General features: G+C 37.5%; 1 protein-coding gene across 1 annotated transcript in view; it reads left to right on the forward strand.

Moving 5' to 3' along the window:
* Kpna1 (karyopherin subunit alpha 1) overlaps positions 1 to 15,289 on the forward strand; it is a 70,751-nt gene that overhangs the window by 34,000 nt on the left and 21,462 nt on the right. Inside the window, exons 4-10 of the mRNA XM_052740453.1 lie at positions 1,056 to 1,155; positions 4,604 to 4,698; positions 11,083 to 11,214; positions 12,331 to 12,419; positions 12,715 to 12,814; positions 13,342 to 13,505; positions 15,194 to 15,272. Coding sequence (XP_052596413.1) covers positions 1,056 to 1,155; positions 4,604 to 4,698; positions 11,083 to 11,214; positions 12,331 to 12,419; positions 12,715 to 12,814; positions 13,342 to 13,505; positions 15,194 to 15,272 — 759 coding nt within the window. The remainder of the gene's footprint in view (positions 1 to 1,055; positions 1,156 to 4,603; positions 4,699 to 11,082; positions 11,215 to 12,330; positions 12,420 to 12,714; positions 12,815 to 13,341; positions 13,506 to 15,193; positions 15,273 to 15,289) is intronic.

The following is a 15,289-nucleotide window of genomic DNA, read 5'->3' on the forward strand; positions in this document are numbered from 1 at the left end:
CAAATCCTAATCGGTCTTAACAATAAAAACCCGGAGTTAGCTATAGGGGTAAATGCTGGAAGATCAGAGAGGCAGAGCAGCCAGCCACTAGTTCTTACCTTTACGAAATCCTCAGCCAAAAAGAGGCTGGGCTCCTCTCTCCACCCCGCCGCCTTATCACTTCCTCTCTGTTTGTACAGACCTCCAGACCTCTATAGTTAACTAATGGCTAGCTCCTTCTGATTTTCAGGCAAGCATTATTTGTTAGAGCACAAATATTGTGTCACCATAATACCTCTTCTCAAAAATAAAAAAGAATAGAAGTGACCGATGTAAAAGAGATATAGAAAAATTGCTTTAGATTCAGAGGTCATGAAAAAGATCTTAAAATTTTTGTATTTTATGCGTGTGGGTGTTTTAGCTGCATGTATACCACTTGAGTTCCTGGTGCCTTTGGAGGCCAGAAGAGGGCTTGTGATCCCCCAGGGCTGGAGGTACAGGTGGTTGTGAGCTGCTGTGTGGATGCTGAGACTTGAATCTGGGTCCTCAGGAAGAACAACCGGTGCTCTTAACTGCTGAGCTGTCTCTCTAGCCCAACCTTTAAATTTTCTAATATTTAGTTTTGGTAACACTAATGTGAGAAGCTAGGTGAAGAATGATAATATGCCTCTTTCAGCATTCACTACTTGGATAGCTTTCTCACTATCATGAGTTTCTTTTATTTTTTTAAGTTTTTTAGTTTCTGAGACAGTTTCTCTGTGTAGCCATAGCTGTCCTGGAACTCACTCTGTAGAGCAGGCTGGACTCGAACTCAGAGATCCATCTGCCTCTCCCTCCGGAGTCCTGGAATTAGGGGTCTGAGACACCACCGCCCGACTATGATGAGCTTCTTAATAATAAAGTCTGACCTCATCACATTAGTATGATCTTAAATAGTTTTGCATGTAAAGATTTATGTATTTGTATAGCTTTTGGAAATGTGTGATTAATTTGATAGGATTTTATGTTTTTTCTTTAATTTTATTTCCACTGAACTAAGGTTAATATTGTGTTATATTTGCTTATCTTTGATCTAGGGTGGGGTCATTACCTCTGACATGATTGAGATGATATTTTCAAATAGCCCAGAGCAGCAGCTTTCTGCAACACAGAAATTCAGGAAACTACTCTCAAAAGGTAAGTCTTGGATACATTGACTTTCCTTTTTCATCTCTGTGTAAATTATTCCTTGTCCATAACCCCGTTTCTACAGCTCTAGGTAATTTGTTTTGGAGTAGTGTGTTATGTGAGTAGAAAAATAAAGAGGCATATCGGTGTGTAGAATTTTGAGTCCTTGCATTTCATTTTCCTTACTTATTCATAGGATCTTACTAGAACATTTCATTTGGGGCTGTCATGTAAAAGACCTTGTAGTAAGTAATAATCAAGAGCTTATGCTCTCTGAAATTGAGAAGCTCTGCTCTTTATTAAAAATTACTTGAACAGTAGTTACTAATTTTAATATTAGCAGTTTACCACTGAAAGTTAAGTATAGATTTATTGCAGAATAGGATAATTCTTCTTTTTGTGTAATTAGTATACACTGGCATATAGTACTTGTTATTCTGGGCAGGTAAAAAAATTGTAAGCCATATTAAAAGATTGTTAGCAAATAGTAAACCATACAGTGGTAAATTATGGTTGTTTAAAATCATTAGTTTTTTAAAATTTTTATATCTTGAGGTGATAGCTACATTAAAATATCTACCACTGTAACATACACATAAGGTGGTAAAATTCTGTGGGCTGTCCCTTTTTAGCATGATTTTCCCACAAAAGGCATTCATAACTATTGCTTTTCCATGTATTCTAGTTTGCCAGCTTCCTTCTTTAAAATGTGGTAACTAGAACATAGTACCATAGATGTGTTTATTGCAGTGGTTGATGATGAGAGACTTCGACTACTCATTTCATTGTCAGTTTAAGAGAACAGTGTTGGTCATGGCATAGTTATCTATCTGAATTTTCAGCAAAGAAAACTCTTTACTTCATGAACTGTAGTTTTGAATGTTCTAGGTTTTTGTTGTTGCTTTGATAAAACTTCTTACCCAAAAGCAACTTAGGAAAAACGGGTTATTTGACTTAGTTACTTTTTTATTGCTGTGATAAACTTGGGGCTTACAGTTCGAGATGGTTCAAGTCCGTGATGGTGGAGGGGTAGTAGCATGCTGCAGGAGACTAGAGAGAACAGCAACCGAGAGCTCACAGCTGGGACCATAGAGAGGAAGCTGAGAGCACATGGCATGCATGTTATCAGCTGGGGACCAAGTGTTAATGCGTGAGACTTAGGGAATAAGTCCATCGTAGAGTATTCCATGCCAAAGAAAACACTTGATGGTAAAAAAGTGTGGAACGTGCTATGGGCAGTCCTGCTTGCAGGCTAGCAGGTAGGCTTGTTATGTTTACTTGCATTCTCACACTGTTCAGGACCACCTTTCTAGAGAATGGTGCTACATATAGTGTGGGCTAGGCCCTCCTCCATCAATTAATAGTCAAGATAATCTCCCACAAGCCAATCTTATATAGCCAACGTTTCAATTGCGATTCTTTGACCAGATAACTGTGTCAACTTGACAGAACCTAATGAGCTCGGGACAATGAGCTCATGTGGATTTAAAAAAAAAGCCTTTTAACAAATATAGTGACTAGGCCATCAAGGTGGCTCAGGTAATAAAGGCACTGGCCTTCAAGACTGATGACCTGAGTTTGATCTCTGGAACGCACTTGATGTGAACCAACTCCTGCAGGTTATTATCTTCACACATGTGCCATGCTACATGGGTCCACACATAGAGAGACAAACAAATAAGTAAATTTAAAATATGTACTGAAAACATATAATTGTTAAGCTGGATGCTTAATTGCCTGCCAGTCCAGGAGATGGAGACAGGAATCTCAGAATTTAAGGCTAACCTGGGCAACATAGTGAGACCACATCTTAACATAGAAAAAAAAATCAACTGTTGTGGCTTAGAAATGTAATTTAATGTAGACTGCTTGCCTGTGATGCACAGAGTCTGGGGTTTATCCCCTGTGCTGACAAACAAAACAACTAAAGGGTTGCTTTGTTTTATTTTCCTAATTTATTGTCATTTTTGGTGTATTACTCATTTTTATACAATGTTTCTATAATTCAGAATATTAACTAGTTTATCTTTATTGTTACCAAGTTTGTTATGTTTGAGTGATTGATAAGACTCTTGAGCCAGGCAAAGGACGTGTTACTAGAACTCCTTCCCTCCAAATCAACATTAAACTAATTAACTCTTTAGTCAAAACAAAAACATATGGCCTTAATATAGCACACAGGCTGTCTGTGACTTTCCAGGAGGATAACCTGAACTCCAGATCTGCCTCTGCCTCTGGAGTGCTGGGATTATTAGGGTGAACCACCATGCTTGGTTTACCTTTTACAGTAAAGCTGTTGACTTTGCCAAGGATCTCCCTAAGTGTTATAACTGTATTTTTCTGGCATTGCTACATACACATAAAAGGAAAAATCTCTCCTGGAATTATTGGCCTGATTATCTGATATTTCCTATCTGTTTACCCAGTAAGTGCTTATTAAATGATAATACTCATTCTAATAAATCAAAGTGAGATTAATTTGGCAAATAACTGTTAATCAATTCTTGCTGGCATTTTTTTGTTAGTGTGCCTAACAAGAAAGTGAAGTCCTATAAGCGCCTTGAGAATCCTGTCATTCAGGTTCTCTAGGCAGGTATTAAAAAAAACACAAATTGAAGCCTTTTGTACTGAAAAAAAAGATCAGAGGAAAGTGTATCAAAATATTAGTAGCAGTTGGTTTTGGATTTCCCTGCTTTCTGAGTTTCCTAAAATAGTAGAGGTTCTCAACCTGTAGGTCTTGACCCCTTGGAGGGTGTTGAAGGGTCTCATATCAGATATCTTGCATATCAGATATTTACATTATGATTCATAACAATAGCAAACCACAGTTATAAAATAGCAATGAAATAATTTTGTGGTTGAGGGTCACCACAACATAAGGAACTTCATTAAAGGATCGCAGCATTAGGAAGGTTGAGAACCACTGTAGCAGAGAATTCTTGGTAGTATAGCTCAGTGATAAGAATAATTTGCTGGGCTAGAGAGATGGCTCAGAGGTTAAGAGCACTGACTGCTCTTCCAGAGGTCCTGAGTTCAATTCCCAGCAACCACATGGTGGCTCACAACCATCTGTAATGAGATCTGGTGCCCTCTTCTGGCCTGCTGTCATATATGCTGTATACATAATAAAAAATAAAATCTAAAAAATAAATAAATAATAATTTGCTTAGCTTACAGTCCAGCGCTGAGGATGCACACACAAAAAAGATTTTGCTTATGCTGCAAAAACAAAGAATTCTGCCCTTGCTTAATTTTCAATATTTAAGCTTATGTTTTTGTGATACCTTTCAAGCCACACTACTTTGAAAGTGACCAAATTCAATTTTAACCTTTTTTGGGGGGATAGATTTCTAACATGAAAGCTGGCCAATGAATGATAAGAAAGGGGTATTGTGACTAATTTTGATCTATGAAGTCATTGTATTGAAATCTTTTATTTTATTTTATGGGGAAACAGAACCTAATCCTCCTATTGATGAAGTCATCAACACACCAGGAGTAGTGGCCAGGTTTGTCGAGTTCCTCAAACGAAAAGAAAATTGTACACTGCAGGTGCGGATATTTTCATTTCTTGCCTTAGAACTTTGTTCTTGAAAACTTTTTGTCTATGAGTTACTTAATCTATATGAAGGCTTGATTTTTATATTGGTATTAGTGATAACTGCCTTGTAAGCTGCTTGTATAGGTTTGTTAACATGTAGGTCCTGATCAATACTTGTTGGAGTTTGTCTTATTTGAATTTTTAGCTCTAGGAGTTGTCATAACCAGGAGCCTATTTCAAACTATATGACGTTTCTTTGGGGGCGGGGGCATTGTTAGACTTCTTGTTGGCCTTCTCAAGATGGTGTATGTATAACATGGATTGGCCTAGAAACTCAATAATCAGACCTGGTCTTACTAGCCCTCTCCTACACTGAAAGAGCCCACAAGGAAACTTTGCCATGAGATCTTTTGGCTTTAAGTTTGATTTTCTACTAATGGACTATACAGAGAGTTTAGCACCTTAGGATTGAATGTTTTTGTAAAATAATTTTTCTAGTCTTAATTTCTAATTTATTTTTATTTTATGTGCATTGGTGTTTTGCCATGGGTGTTGAGTACTCTGGAACTGGAGTTACAGACAGTTGTGAGCTGCCATGTAGGTGCTGGGAATTGAACCCCTGTCCTCTGGAAAAACAGCCAGTGCTCTTAACCACTGAACCATCTCTCCAGCCCCCTAGGATTGAGTAACTTTTACAGTAAAAGGAGCCAGCCGTCAAACTCATAGCCTTTGAGTATCTGGAATTCTAAAAATACTTTTTTTCCTGGGTAAAGTTAAACTTTTGCTACTAATTTGGTTGTTCAGTAGCAGATTCCTTTAATATCTGAGTTATCGACAAATACCTATAACCCATTAATTCTCACCAAAGTATTGTATGTAATCTGAAGGGCACAGGCCTTTTAGAGATAACTTGAAGCTGTAAAATTTGGTCAAATTGAAAGTCGATCTGAAGATAGGAGAAATATTTGCCAATGATAAGGTAATTCACACCTCCTTTGTCACTCTTGTTTGAGACATTTAATAAATGACGGTCCTTGTCCCAGGTTCCTTATTGGCTAGGTCATGGCAGATGACTTATGAGTCTTAATGCTTTGTCTTGATACTTCTCTCCTCCTGCTCCATCTTTCTCTTTATTTCACATCTTTCTTGTGGTGATGAATTTCTTCCAGAAGAGAAGGAAGAAATCCAGCAAAGGTAGAGTACTTCGCTGTCCCATCAGTTTTCTTCTCCAGTTTGACCTTTGCCAATCCCTGTGTTTATTTGAATTAAGATTCTGTTTTGCTTGCTACCTCCTGGATTATTATAATTCTGGTCTCCATCCAAGTCCAGAATCACCAGACAGTTGAAAAATCATGTTTACCCTGAGAGCAAGGGAAGAGAGATTTTTCGCAGAAAAAAAAAAGAAATCCAGATGACCAACACTGCAGAGAAGAGAGCCTGAGCCACTAAGCAACCTGCCAAGAGGACCAGAGGGATCAAAAGAGGGGACTTACTGCAGTTTATCATTTGAAATAGTTGGTAGGAACAGGGCGTTAGGGAAGATGGCCATTTTGTTCATTACAGATTATGGAAATGTTGCTCTCCAGTCTCTGGTAATGTGTAGTTGAGTGGTGCCATTTATACTCTCAGGTGGGCAGTTCTTATTAGATGCTTACAGAGGTCTCTACTTTCTTATGCACTAAAGAAATAAAGCAGAATCTTCCAGACTTAAAATGAAAAATCTTGAGAAACGAATCTCCTTGTCTCTACATTCTCCTGTCCTCTTCTCTATAAGCAGTATAGTATGTTCATATACAGTGCCCTTTTCTGGCTGACACAGAAATTCTATGGCATTTTGTGATTCATAATATGTTAGAACTTACTTAGGTCAAGCCTTCAAAATCTCTGATTTGCTTTTATCTAAATTTCTAGATTCCACCCTTGTCCAGACTAGTAATTGGGAAGAAAGACTGAAAAATGATTCCTCTGAAGTGACTGCTTCATGAATTTTTACCTTAGCTATCTAACACTGAGAAGTAACCAATCTAGTGTTGAGGGTCGTTGTCTCCAGCCTTCCTTCTGCATGTTAAGCACAGCATGGCATTCTCTCTGTGGCTTGAGTATTGGGTAACATCCGTCACCACCAAAGCAGTTAAGGGCAGTTATACTCAGGGAGAAGTCAGGAGACATAATTGCTCTGCCATGCCTTCAAATAATTAGATGTGTTTTGGAAAGCTTGGAGGGCATTCCTTGCTTTGTGAGTTGTAGGCAGCGCTAAATGTAAGATAGAGTAGAACATCTTTGGAATAAGGTTTTTGCCATTTTTCTTTCAGAAAGAGACTGATACTGTATGGCCCAAATGAAATTGGATGGCTCAGTTCTCTAATAAATCCCATGGCCAAGTTTTTTTCATCCCATAGCTAAAGAACTGAGTTTTAGTGAACTTCACTACCATTTTTTCTTCTCAAATCAGTGGATTATCTCAAATAAGAGAGTACAAAAAGCCTCCACTGGGACATCATTATTCAGATCCTCCCTTGCCGTTCACTTGGAGGTGAATGTGGGTAGAATCTAGGATTCTGGAATTAAGCAATGCCTTAGCTTTAGAGTGTTGCCAAGCTTAATGTCACCCTCTAGCCTTTGGTATGAAACATGTTCTGTGGGCTCACTTGTTCAAGGTCAGGTCCAGCATCTTTATACTATCTAATGCAGTGCTAAGATGCTGTGTTGCCAAACCTTTTATAAGTTTTATCTAGAAACAATAAATTGCTTCCTGCTTCTAAATACTAGATGGCACTCGTCCAGAAGTAGTGCGTTTGAATGAAATTGGCTTAGTTTTCCCCCTTTCTTGTCCCCTCTGGAAGCTTAGTATGATAAACTGCAGTAAACCTTCATCCTCCTACCCTCCCTGTCTTCACTGATCTCTACCTTTCCTGGAGGGTTGCTCAGATACCTCAGGTGCTCTCCTCTGCAGAGTTTGATAATCTGGCTTTATTTTTCTGATGTGAGCCTTTCTTTTCACTTGCTCTCCAGGTGAGCCTGGCATTTGCTAGGAACCAGAGTGGAACCGGCAAAGTGGCCAGCAACAGAGTCCTGATCCAAATGGAGAAAGGGAGCCAGGCGTACCTCAACCTGGAGTGGGAAACTTGATAGGAGGTCAGAAGTGCTTCAGCTTTGGATTCTCATTTTCCTTATGAAAGGAACTGAGCACCAGAAGGTAGAGACTCAGAAAGAGGACAGAGAGGAAACCTCCAATCTGAAGAACACAGACCGCAGTTGTAGCAATCAGTCCTTACTTAGCAAGTTCCTGTGCAAAACATCAGTGGAATAATAATGTATAAGTAGTTCTAGCTACACAGTAGGTTATTTCCTGTGATGCAGTTCTTGGATTTCGAAGAGTGCGTTAGTGTAAGACAACAGAGAGAAAGCTAAGGCTGTGATTATTTTGTCCACGATTTGTTATTTTTTGGTAATAACATTTCTTAGATACTCTTTTTCACTTTTCAGGTTATTCTCCTCTTAGGTTATATGATTACTTAAGTTATTAATATTGTTTCTTTTGGTTGTTTCTATCATATCTTTATGTATTTGTGTTCACTATTAGTTTAAGCTTTCCTCTTTACAATCTCTCTCTCATTGCATTCTAATCTAGCACCCAAGGCTGAAATAGTAAAAACAAAGCTGTAAATCTTAGTGAAATATATAGTATAGTCTATGAGGAAATGACATCCAGGCTTTAAAAAAGTGTACTTGCACATCTAACACATTTGGTACTGGCTTACATTCCTGAAGTGAGTTCTGTCTTTCTCACCCCCCACCCCCCACCCCCATACACGGCTCATCATCAGGTGAAAACACTGAAGTATTCAATACCAAAACTACTTTTTAATTTCCATTCTGGAATCTTCTCTGAATTTAAAGGTGGTCATTATGATTATGTACTGAATATAAGCATAATTATGGCATATTACGTTTGCAAAAGCATATCTAATGTTTGTCATCTATGCTCAGCTATTGCTTACTTTTTCATTTTCCTAATCATCACAGTTCTGTTTTTCTGTTTGATTCATCATTCTTTTGATTCTTTCATTTCTCAGAGACTTTGCTTGTTAAACTCAGCCAGCACTAAGAACCCTGGTGGCATTACTATTCTGATTGATTTTTTCCCACTGATAACTCTTTAATATGTTTCTTATGTTATCAGGGTATTAGTGTGATTTTTGCATCAAAATATGACTGCAGCCCTTTTCCTCAGGGATATGTAGTATCCAGATATGACTTGCTCTTTCCAGATTCCTTTTCCTCAGAGTTTTCAGTTTCTTCTGACTTGATCTCTGTAGTAATGGGCAGTTTTTTAAACTTTGAGCCTGCCTTCTAGTCGGGCAGTCTACTGCTTTCTTACATCATCTGTCTTGATTTTTAACCAGTTAATATTAATAGTGAGTTACATAAACTACATTTTAGGCAGCGCCTAAATTTAATATAGTGGTATACTGTTTGAAATTTCTTTCTCTAGGTAGTACAACTAAAGCAATTGAAATGTGTGTGTTTCAGAGAAATTTAAAATAGTTTGAACATTTCTTTCATTAGTAATTTAACTAGAGATAAATGTATGATGTGCTCCCCGCTCTCCCGTGATATTTTGGGTTTAATTTTTAACCCCTCCAAAGTCTTTATTGATGTAGTTACTTGTATGTAAGTTGTGTAGCATTAGCCAAAGTTTCTGCTTTCAGAGATGCCATTTTTTTACCTGTAGACTCAATCATAAATGAAGGCCCTTCCACTGGTTGCATTACTCTTAAAAATAAGCCAACTAATGGACCCTCAAAGGACAACAAAGGATGCATACATTTCTCTCATTTTGACCTCCTTGTTTCTTCTGCTAGGAAGTTACTGTCAGTCACGTGGAGTTGCCTTGCTACTTTTAATGGTTGATAAGACTTAATTTTCCCTCTCACTGGTGCCTTTTAGTTGATATTAAAGCTTAAAAAATGATTAGCTACAAGTATATTTTTGATGACATGTAATTGACCTCTCATTCGAAGTTATACTATTAAACAGAAATGTGACACTTTTTCAACTGCATACATTATTCTTTAAAGGATAGAGAATGGTGGAAGGAATTAACCTAAAATTCAGGGGTCTTGACTGAATATAAACTTGGATTCTTGAATTTTTTTTTTTAATGTTAAGCCAAAGAGAAAGGGATCTCTAAATTTGTTGGCCATACTTTTTTTCTTCATATTTTCTGCTTACCAGTACTGTAATATTAGATCACCTTCTACTCAGTTTACCTTTGCCACCACCTCTTCATCTTCCTCCTCTTCCTCCCTTTTTTCCTTTTTCTTACCTCTATTAAGAAACTTGTCTTTGGTTGGGCATGGTGCCAGTTGTCTTTAATCCCTCCTCTTGGGAGGCAGAGGCAGGCAGATCTCTGATTTCAAGTCCAACCTGGTCTACACAGAGAGCTCTAGGCCAGTAAGGATGAGAGTGAGAATCTGTCTCCAGGGGGTCACTTTATTTGGAATTTATCTCTGGACCTGAGACCTTCTCATCTATTAGATGCTCATATACTCTGAAGCAGACATTGCTGTTGATTATATGCCTGTTAAATTCTTTTTACCTGTTTAATTTACTTATAATATCTTTTGCCCTTTTCAGTTGTAATTGTGTAAAATACATCTTATGCTAGTGTTGTCTTTCTATTTCACTTTGCCCGTCCCCTAGAAATAATTTGTTTATTGGATCATGAAAACAATACTACATACAAGGCCCAAAGGAACATAGACTGTTCATTAGAGTTGTTTTTCTAAGCATTTCCCAGTCATCTAGGCCTGTCCATGTAAGCAATAAGTATTGATGGTTTTCTGTGACTCTGTCCAGAGATGATCTGTACAATACATGTATTAATGTACTTCCTCCTTTTTAACCCTTTAATTGATGAAATGGTGTGTTACTGAAGTATTTTTTTTTGTCATTTTGTTCCTTTCATTAAAATTTTTTGGAGATCTCTTGAGTGGTGATGGCATACACCTTTAATCATAGCACTTGGGAGGGAGAGATAGGCAGATGTCCATGAGTTTAAGGCCAGCCTGGTCTACAGAATGAGTTTCAGAACAGCCAAGGCTATCCAGAGAAACCCTGTCTCAAAAAACAAAAACAAAAACAAAAAATTATAAAACACACTTTTTTCCCTATGGTTTCTTGGCAACTATACTTAGTTCTAAAATTTTAGGCACTTTAAATATTCCTTTATAGACTGAGGGATTCTGGAAATTATTTTTAAATTAATATGGTATTTACAGTATGATAATAATGATCCCAGATTCCTTTTAATGTACAAAACATCATATTGCTATAATTAACCAACTTTCTAACTTTTAATAAGATAATGAAACTTACTTTTGTCTTTGTAGTTTGAATCAGCCTGGGTCCTGACAAATATTGCTTCAGGAAATTCTCTTCAGACCCGGATTGTGATTCAGGCAGGAGCGGTGCCTATCTTCATCGAGTTGCTTAGCTCAGAGTTTGAAGATGTCCAGGAGCAGGTAAAAACCTCAGCAGAAACAGATAGGAGAACACACATTTCACATAGTCATACCCAGCTTGAGTTTGATTACTTACTCACAGTGATTCACAGCTTGTTTAAATAGGAAAAATCCTCTAGTGAGTATTTCTCCTCCAACCATGGGACTCGTGCAGCTTTTAGCTGTCTTTCTTTTTTTTTTTAGTCATGGACATATTACTTATAAAAGGGCCTTTTCTAATGTGAGTCTTTATTGCTACTATTAAAAGTATTTGTCATTTGTTCAGAAAAGACAGAAAACAAACTTTTGTTATTGCCAGTCTTATTAAATTTGTAAGGATAAATCACTACTAAGTGATTTGTAATTTTGAGAGAGAATTAAAACACAGTAAACTATCATTCTTAGACCTATACAACTATGAAGCCATTGTTGTGAAACTGCATTCACCACTTTCACAGCCTTAATAAATATTACCATCTTAAAATAGTTTCTTTTTTTTTTTCTTCCTTTTTTTTTTTTGGTTTTTCGAGACAGGGTTTCTCTGTGTAGCTTTGCGCCTTTCCTGGAACTCGCTTTGGAGACCAGGCTGGCCTCGAACTCATAGAGATCCGCCTGCCTCTGCCTCCCGAGTGCTGCGTTTAAAGGTATGCGCCACCACTGCCCGGCGAAAATAGTTTCTTATTTTAAGGAACCTAAATACATTTTTAATCCACCAATTAAGCCATTTAAATCCCTGTTTGTATAAAGGATTGTATAGAATATTACTTATGAGTGAGGATAAGATCCTTTAAAAATAATTGGCTTCAGACTGGGGATATAGCTTAGTGGGGGAGCAATTGTCCAGCCCATGTGAGGTCCTAAGTTCAGTTCCCAGCACTGGGGAAAAAGTTCCCTTTTATTAGTAAAGCCTTTACTTTAATGAAATAACATTTTCTTTTGTTTATTGTGTATAATCACCATTTCTAACTCTGATACTCTAACTAGTTTGACTCCCTGATGAGTGATTTTAAGAAAGTCAATAATAGTCCATATGTAAAATGTTGATTTTATAAAGTGTTACTGTGATATGCTGGCATCTCTTTGAAAGAATTAGAGAATGAAAGTGTTCAGTGTTATTGATGACTAACTCCTTCACAGGCAGTCTGGGCTCTTGGCAACATTGCTGGCGACAGTACCATGTGCAGAGACTATGTCTTAGACTGCAATATCCTCCCCCCTCTTCTGCAGTAAGTCCCTTTCTTTTTCTGAGGAATGAATGTATGAGAAGTATTTCATCTTGGGAAGTCATTTTGTGTTTCCTAGTGTTACTTTGATTGCAAGTATTTTCTTGTTACATTGTTAGGGTGATGCCTCTTACTGAAATTCTGAAATACTGCATTAGAATTAATGAAGTTTATCTTCAGAGAATGAATAATTTAGGAAAATAATCTTTATTCTAGAGAATAAAGACATTTCTTATCAGTACTATTTATAGAGAATTAATATCTTTTATAATTTACTGTGGGTTCATTATACTTGTAGGTTATTTTCAAAGCAGAATCGCTTGACCATGACCCGGAATGCAGTATGGGCTTTATCTAATCTCTGTAGAGGGAAGAGTCCACCTCCAGAATTTGCTAAGGTAAAGGCTATGTTTGTGGGAAATTGTTAGGGGGAAAAATGCTCTTAAAAGAATATAGTAACCAACATTAATGTTTACTGAAAGATAATTTTTGTTAAAATGTATTTGTTTGTGGAGACAATGCTTTTGGTAATTTTTGTTTTAATTTAGAGTAATTTCTCACTGCCAGTTTATAAATATCAGTCTTAGAACCATAGCAATCTTTGTCGATAACAAAGTTCTACAACAGAATTTCCCAGCTGTAGTATTTGTGAAAATTCCTTTACCTCCTTTTCTCTAAGTGTGTACTGTAAGAAAGAATTCTAATTTAAGGATTAATGCATAACATTTTTCTTCCTTAAATCATTTTCCTTGGGTTCTGACTACCTCAGCTTGGTTAACTGAATAAGTACTAAGCACATTGCCAGAGACTGAAATGTCCTTCAAACGTTTGAAGTATAACCATTCTGTAACTCACTAGTGTCTGAGAGTCTTAACCTTACTTCTCTTTGTTTCTGTTGAATGTCTAACCGTCTTTTCTCTTCTAGGTTTCTCCCTGTCTGAATGTCCTTTCTTGGTTGCTGTTTGTCAGTGACACTGATGTACTGGCTGATGCCTGCTGGGCCCTCTCCTACCTGTCAGATGGACCCAATGATAAAATTCAAGCAGTCATTGATGCAGGAGTATGTAGGAGACTTGTGGAGCTTCTGATGTAAGATGATCTTCAAGAAAGTGTATCTGTGATAAACCACACCAAAAAAACGATTTAGAGGAGGAAAGGGTTTACTTGACTGGACTTCCAGGTCACAGTCTGTCACTGAAGAAATCCATGGCGGGAACTGGAGTAGAAACTGTGGATGAATGCAGCTTACTGGCTTGTTTTCTGTCTTGCTCCCCGGCTCAGCCAGCTTATCACTAGGGTTGGTGTTACTCACAGTGGGCTGGGCCCTGCCCTGTCACATCACTCATCAGCTCAGACAGTCTCTCACAGACATGGCCACAATCCAGTCTGACTTTTGGCAGTCCCTCAGTTGAGATTTACTTAGGTGACCCTAGACTGTGTCAAGCTAACAGCTGGTGCTGACTTGCACCCTCTACTATTTTCCATATTTCTAGTACTTTGGTTATGTATTTTATTGATTTGTTATGCATTAGCTGATTGTCTCCTGTTTATATTGATGCCATTTTTTGGTTTGCTTTTTTTAAAGACTTATTGAAGACTCTATTATTCCTCTGCCATTATGAGTCTTCTAGCAGAGTTATTTGGAAAGCTCTGCCTATGTAATTCTATTTCTGTCGTTGCACCCCACACTGGAAAGGCCTAAGGTCGAGTACTAGAAACGAAAGGCATATTGCTGTGGTAAATGGCCATTTCTTACTTTCTCATTAGAGAAAAAAAACAGACTAGTATCAGACTCTGAATTCTATTTTTGTAATGCTTTTGGTGATAGCATGGAAGATTAACTCGTGGCATAAATAATTTGAGACTATATTAATCAAATCTTTAGCTAATACTTAGAAGAAAATATAGCCACAATATGATGGCAAATGGTACAGTTATAAGCAACATGAAATTAATTGGTGTACAAACCAGTTGTAGAGACAGTATCTCAAACATGATGTGAAATTGGTTAAGTGTAACATTACTGGGATTATAGATGATTACAGACTGGTTACACACCAGCAGTGTAGTAGTGGTACAGTTTAAAGGCAGTGTGGTGCTACTGGGGTCTAAGAATTCAATATCTGGGAAATAATCACTTTTGTCCTTAAGTTACTAAGTTTACTACATGTTTCATTTTAATCATGAGATCTTAAGCGTGAAGGAAGAGAATAGGGTCTTAGAGGAAAGTTACAGGGGTATTGCTTTATTTACCCTGAAATCTGTATTTATTAACTGTCCTCACATATATATATAGCAGGCTTTGTGGGAAGTGGTTTTGGCCATAAAGGCAGCCTTATAGGTTAGAGAAACAGAAGAGTATTTGAGATGTGAATCTCACTTTGCTTTTGAAGTTAGCTGAACAGTTGATAATAGCAGTTTCAGAATATGAGCAGTGTATAAAAGTCCCCTGCGCTTCCCAATCATCTCAGCAGCTCCAGGAGACCAACTAAAGAGGAGAGGGGCTGTGGAATAAGAGAAAAATGTGGAATTCATTGCTGGTGTTCCTGGGAAAGATTACTAGGAAGGAATTTACTTGAAAAATGAGGGGAAAGATCAAAATTTTCTAGGTAATGGTCAATTCTGCCACCATGGTATGTTTCCTAAATAGCCATAATCATAAAGTACCTTTCTGCTCTAAAATTAAATCACATCTTCCTTATTTTGAATTTCGTTCCCTAAGAAAAGACTCTGGATAGAACTGTTGGCTCTAACATCTTTTTCTTTAATGGTTGCAGGCATAATGATTATAAAGTGGTGTCTCCTGCTCTGCGAGCTGTGGGAAACATTGTCACAGGAGATGATATTCAGACACAGGTATGAACACAGGCTAA

The sequence above is a fragment of the Peromyscus californicus genome, unplaced genomic scaffold, assembly GCF_007827085.1.
Source record: "Peromyscus californicus insignis strain IS unplaced genomic scaffold, ASM782708v3 Scaffold_16__1_contigs__length_79575227, whole genome shotgun sequence".
In the NCBI taxonomy this organism is placed as follows: domain Eukaryota; kingdom Metazoa; phylum Chordata; class Mammalia; order Rodentia; family Cricetidae; genus Peromyscus; species Peromyscus californicus.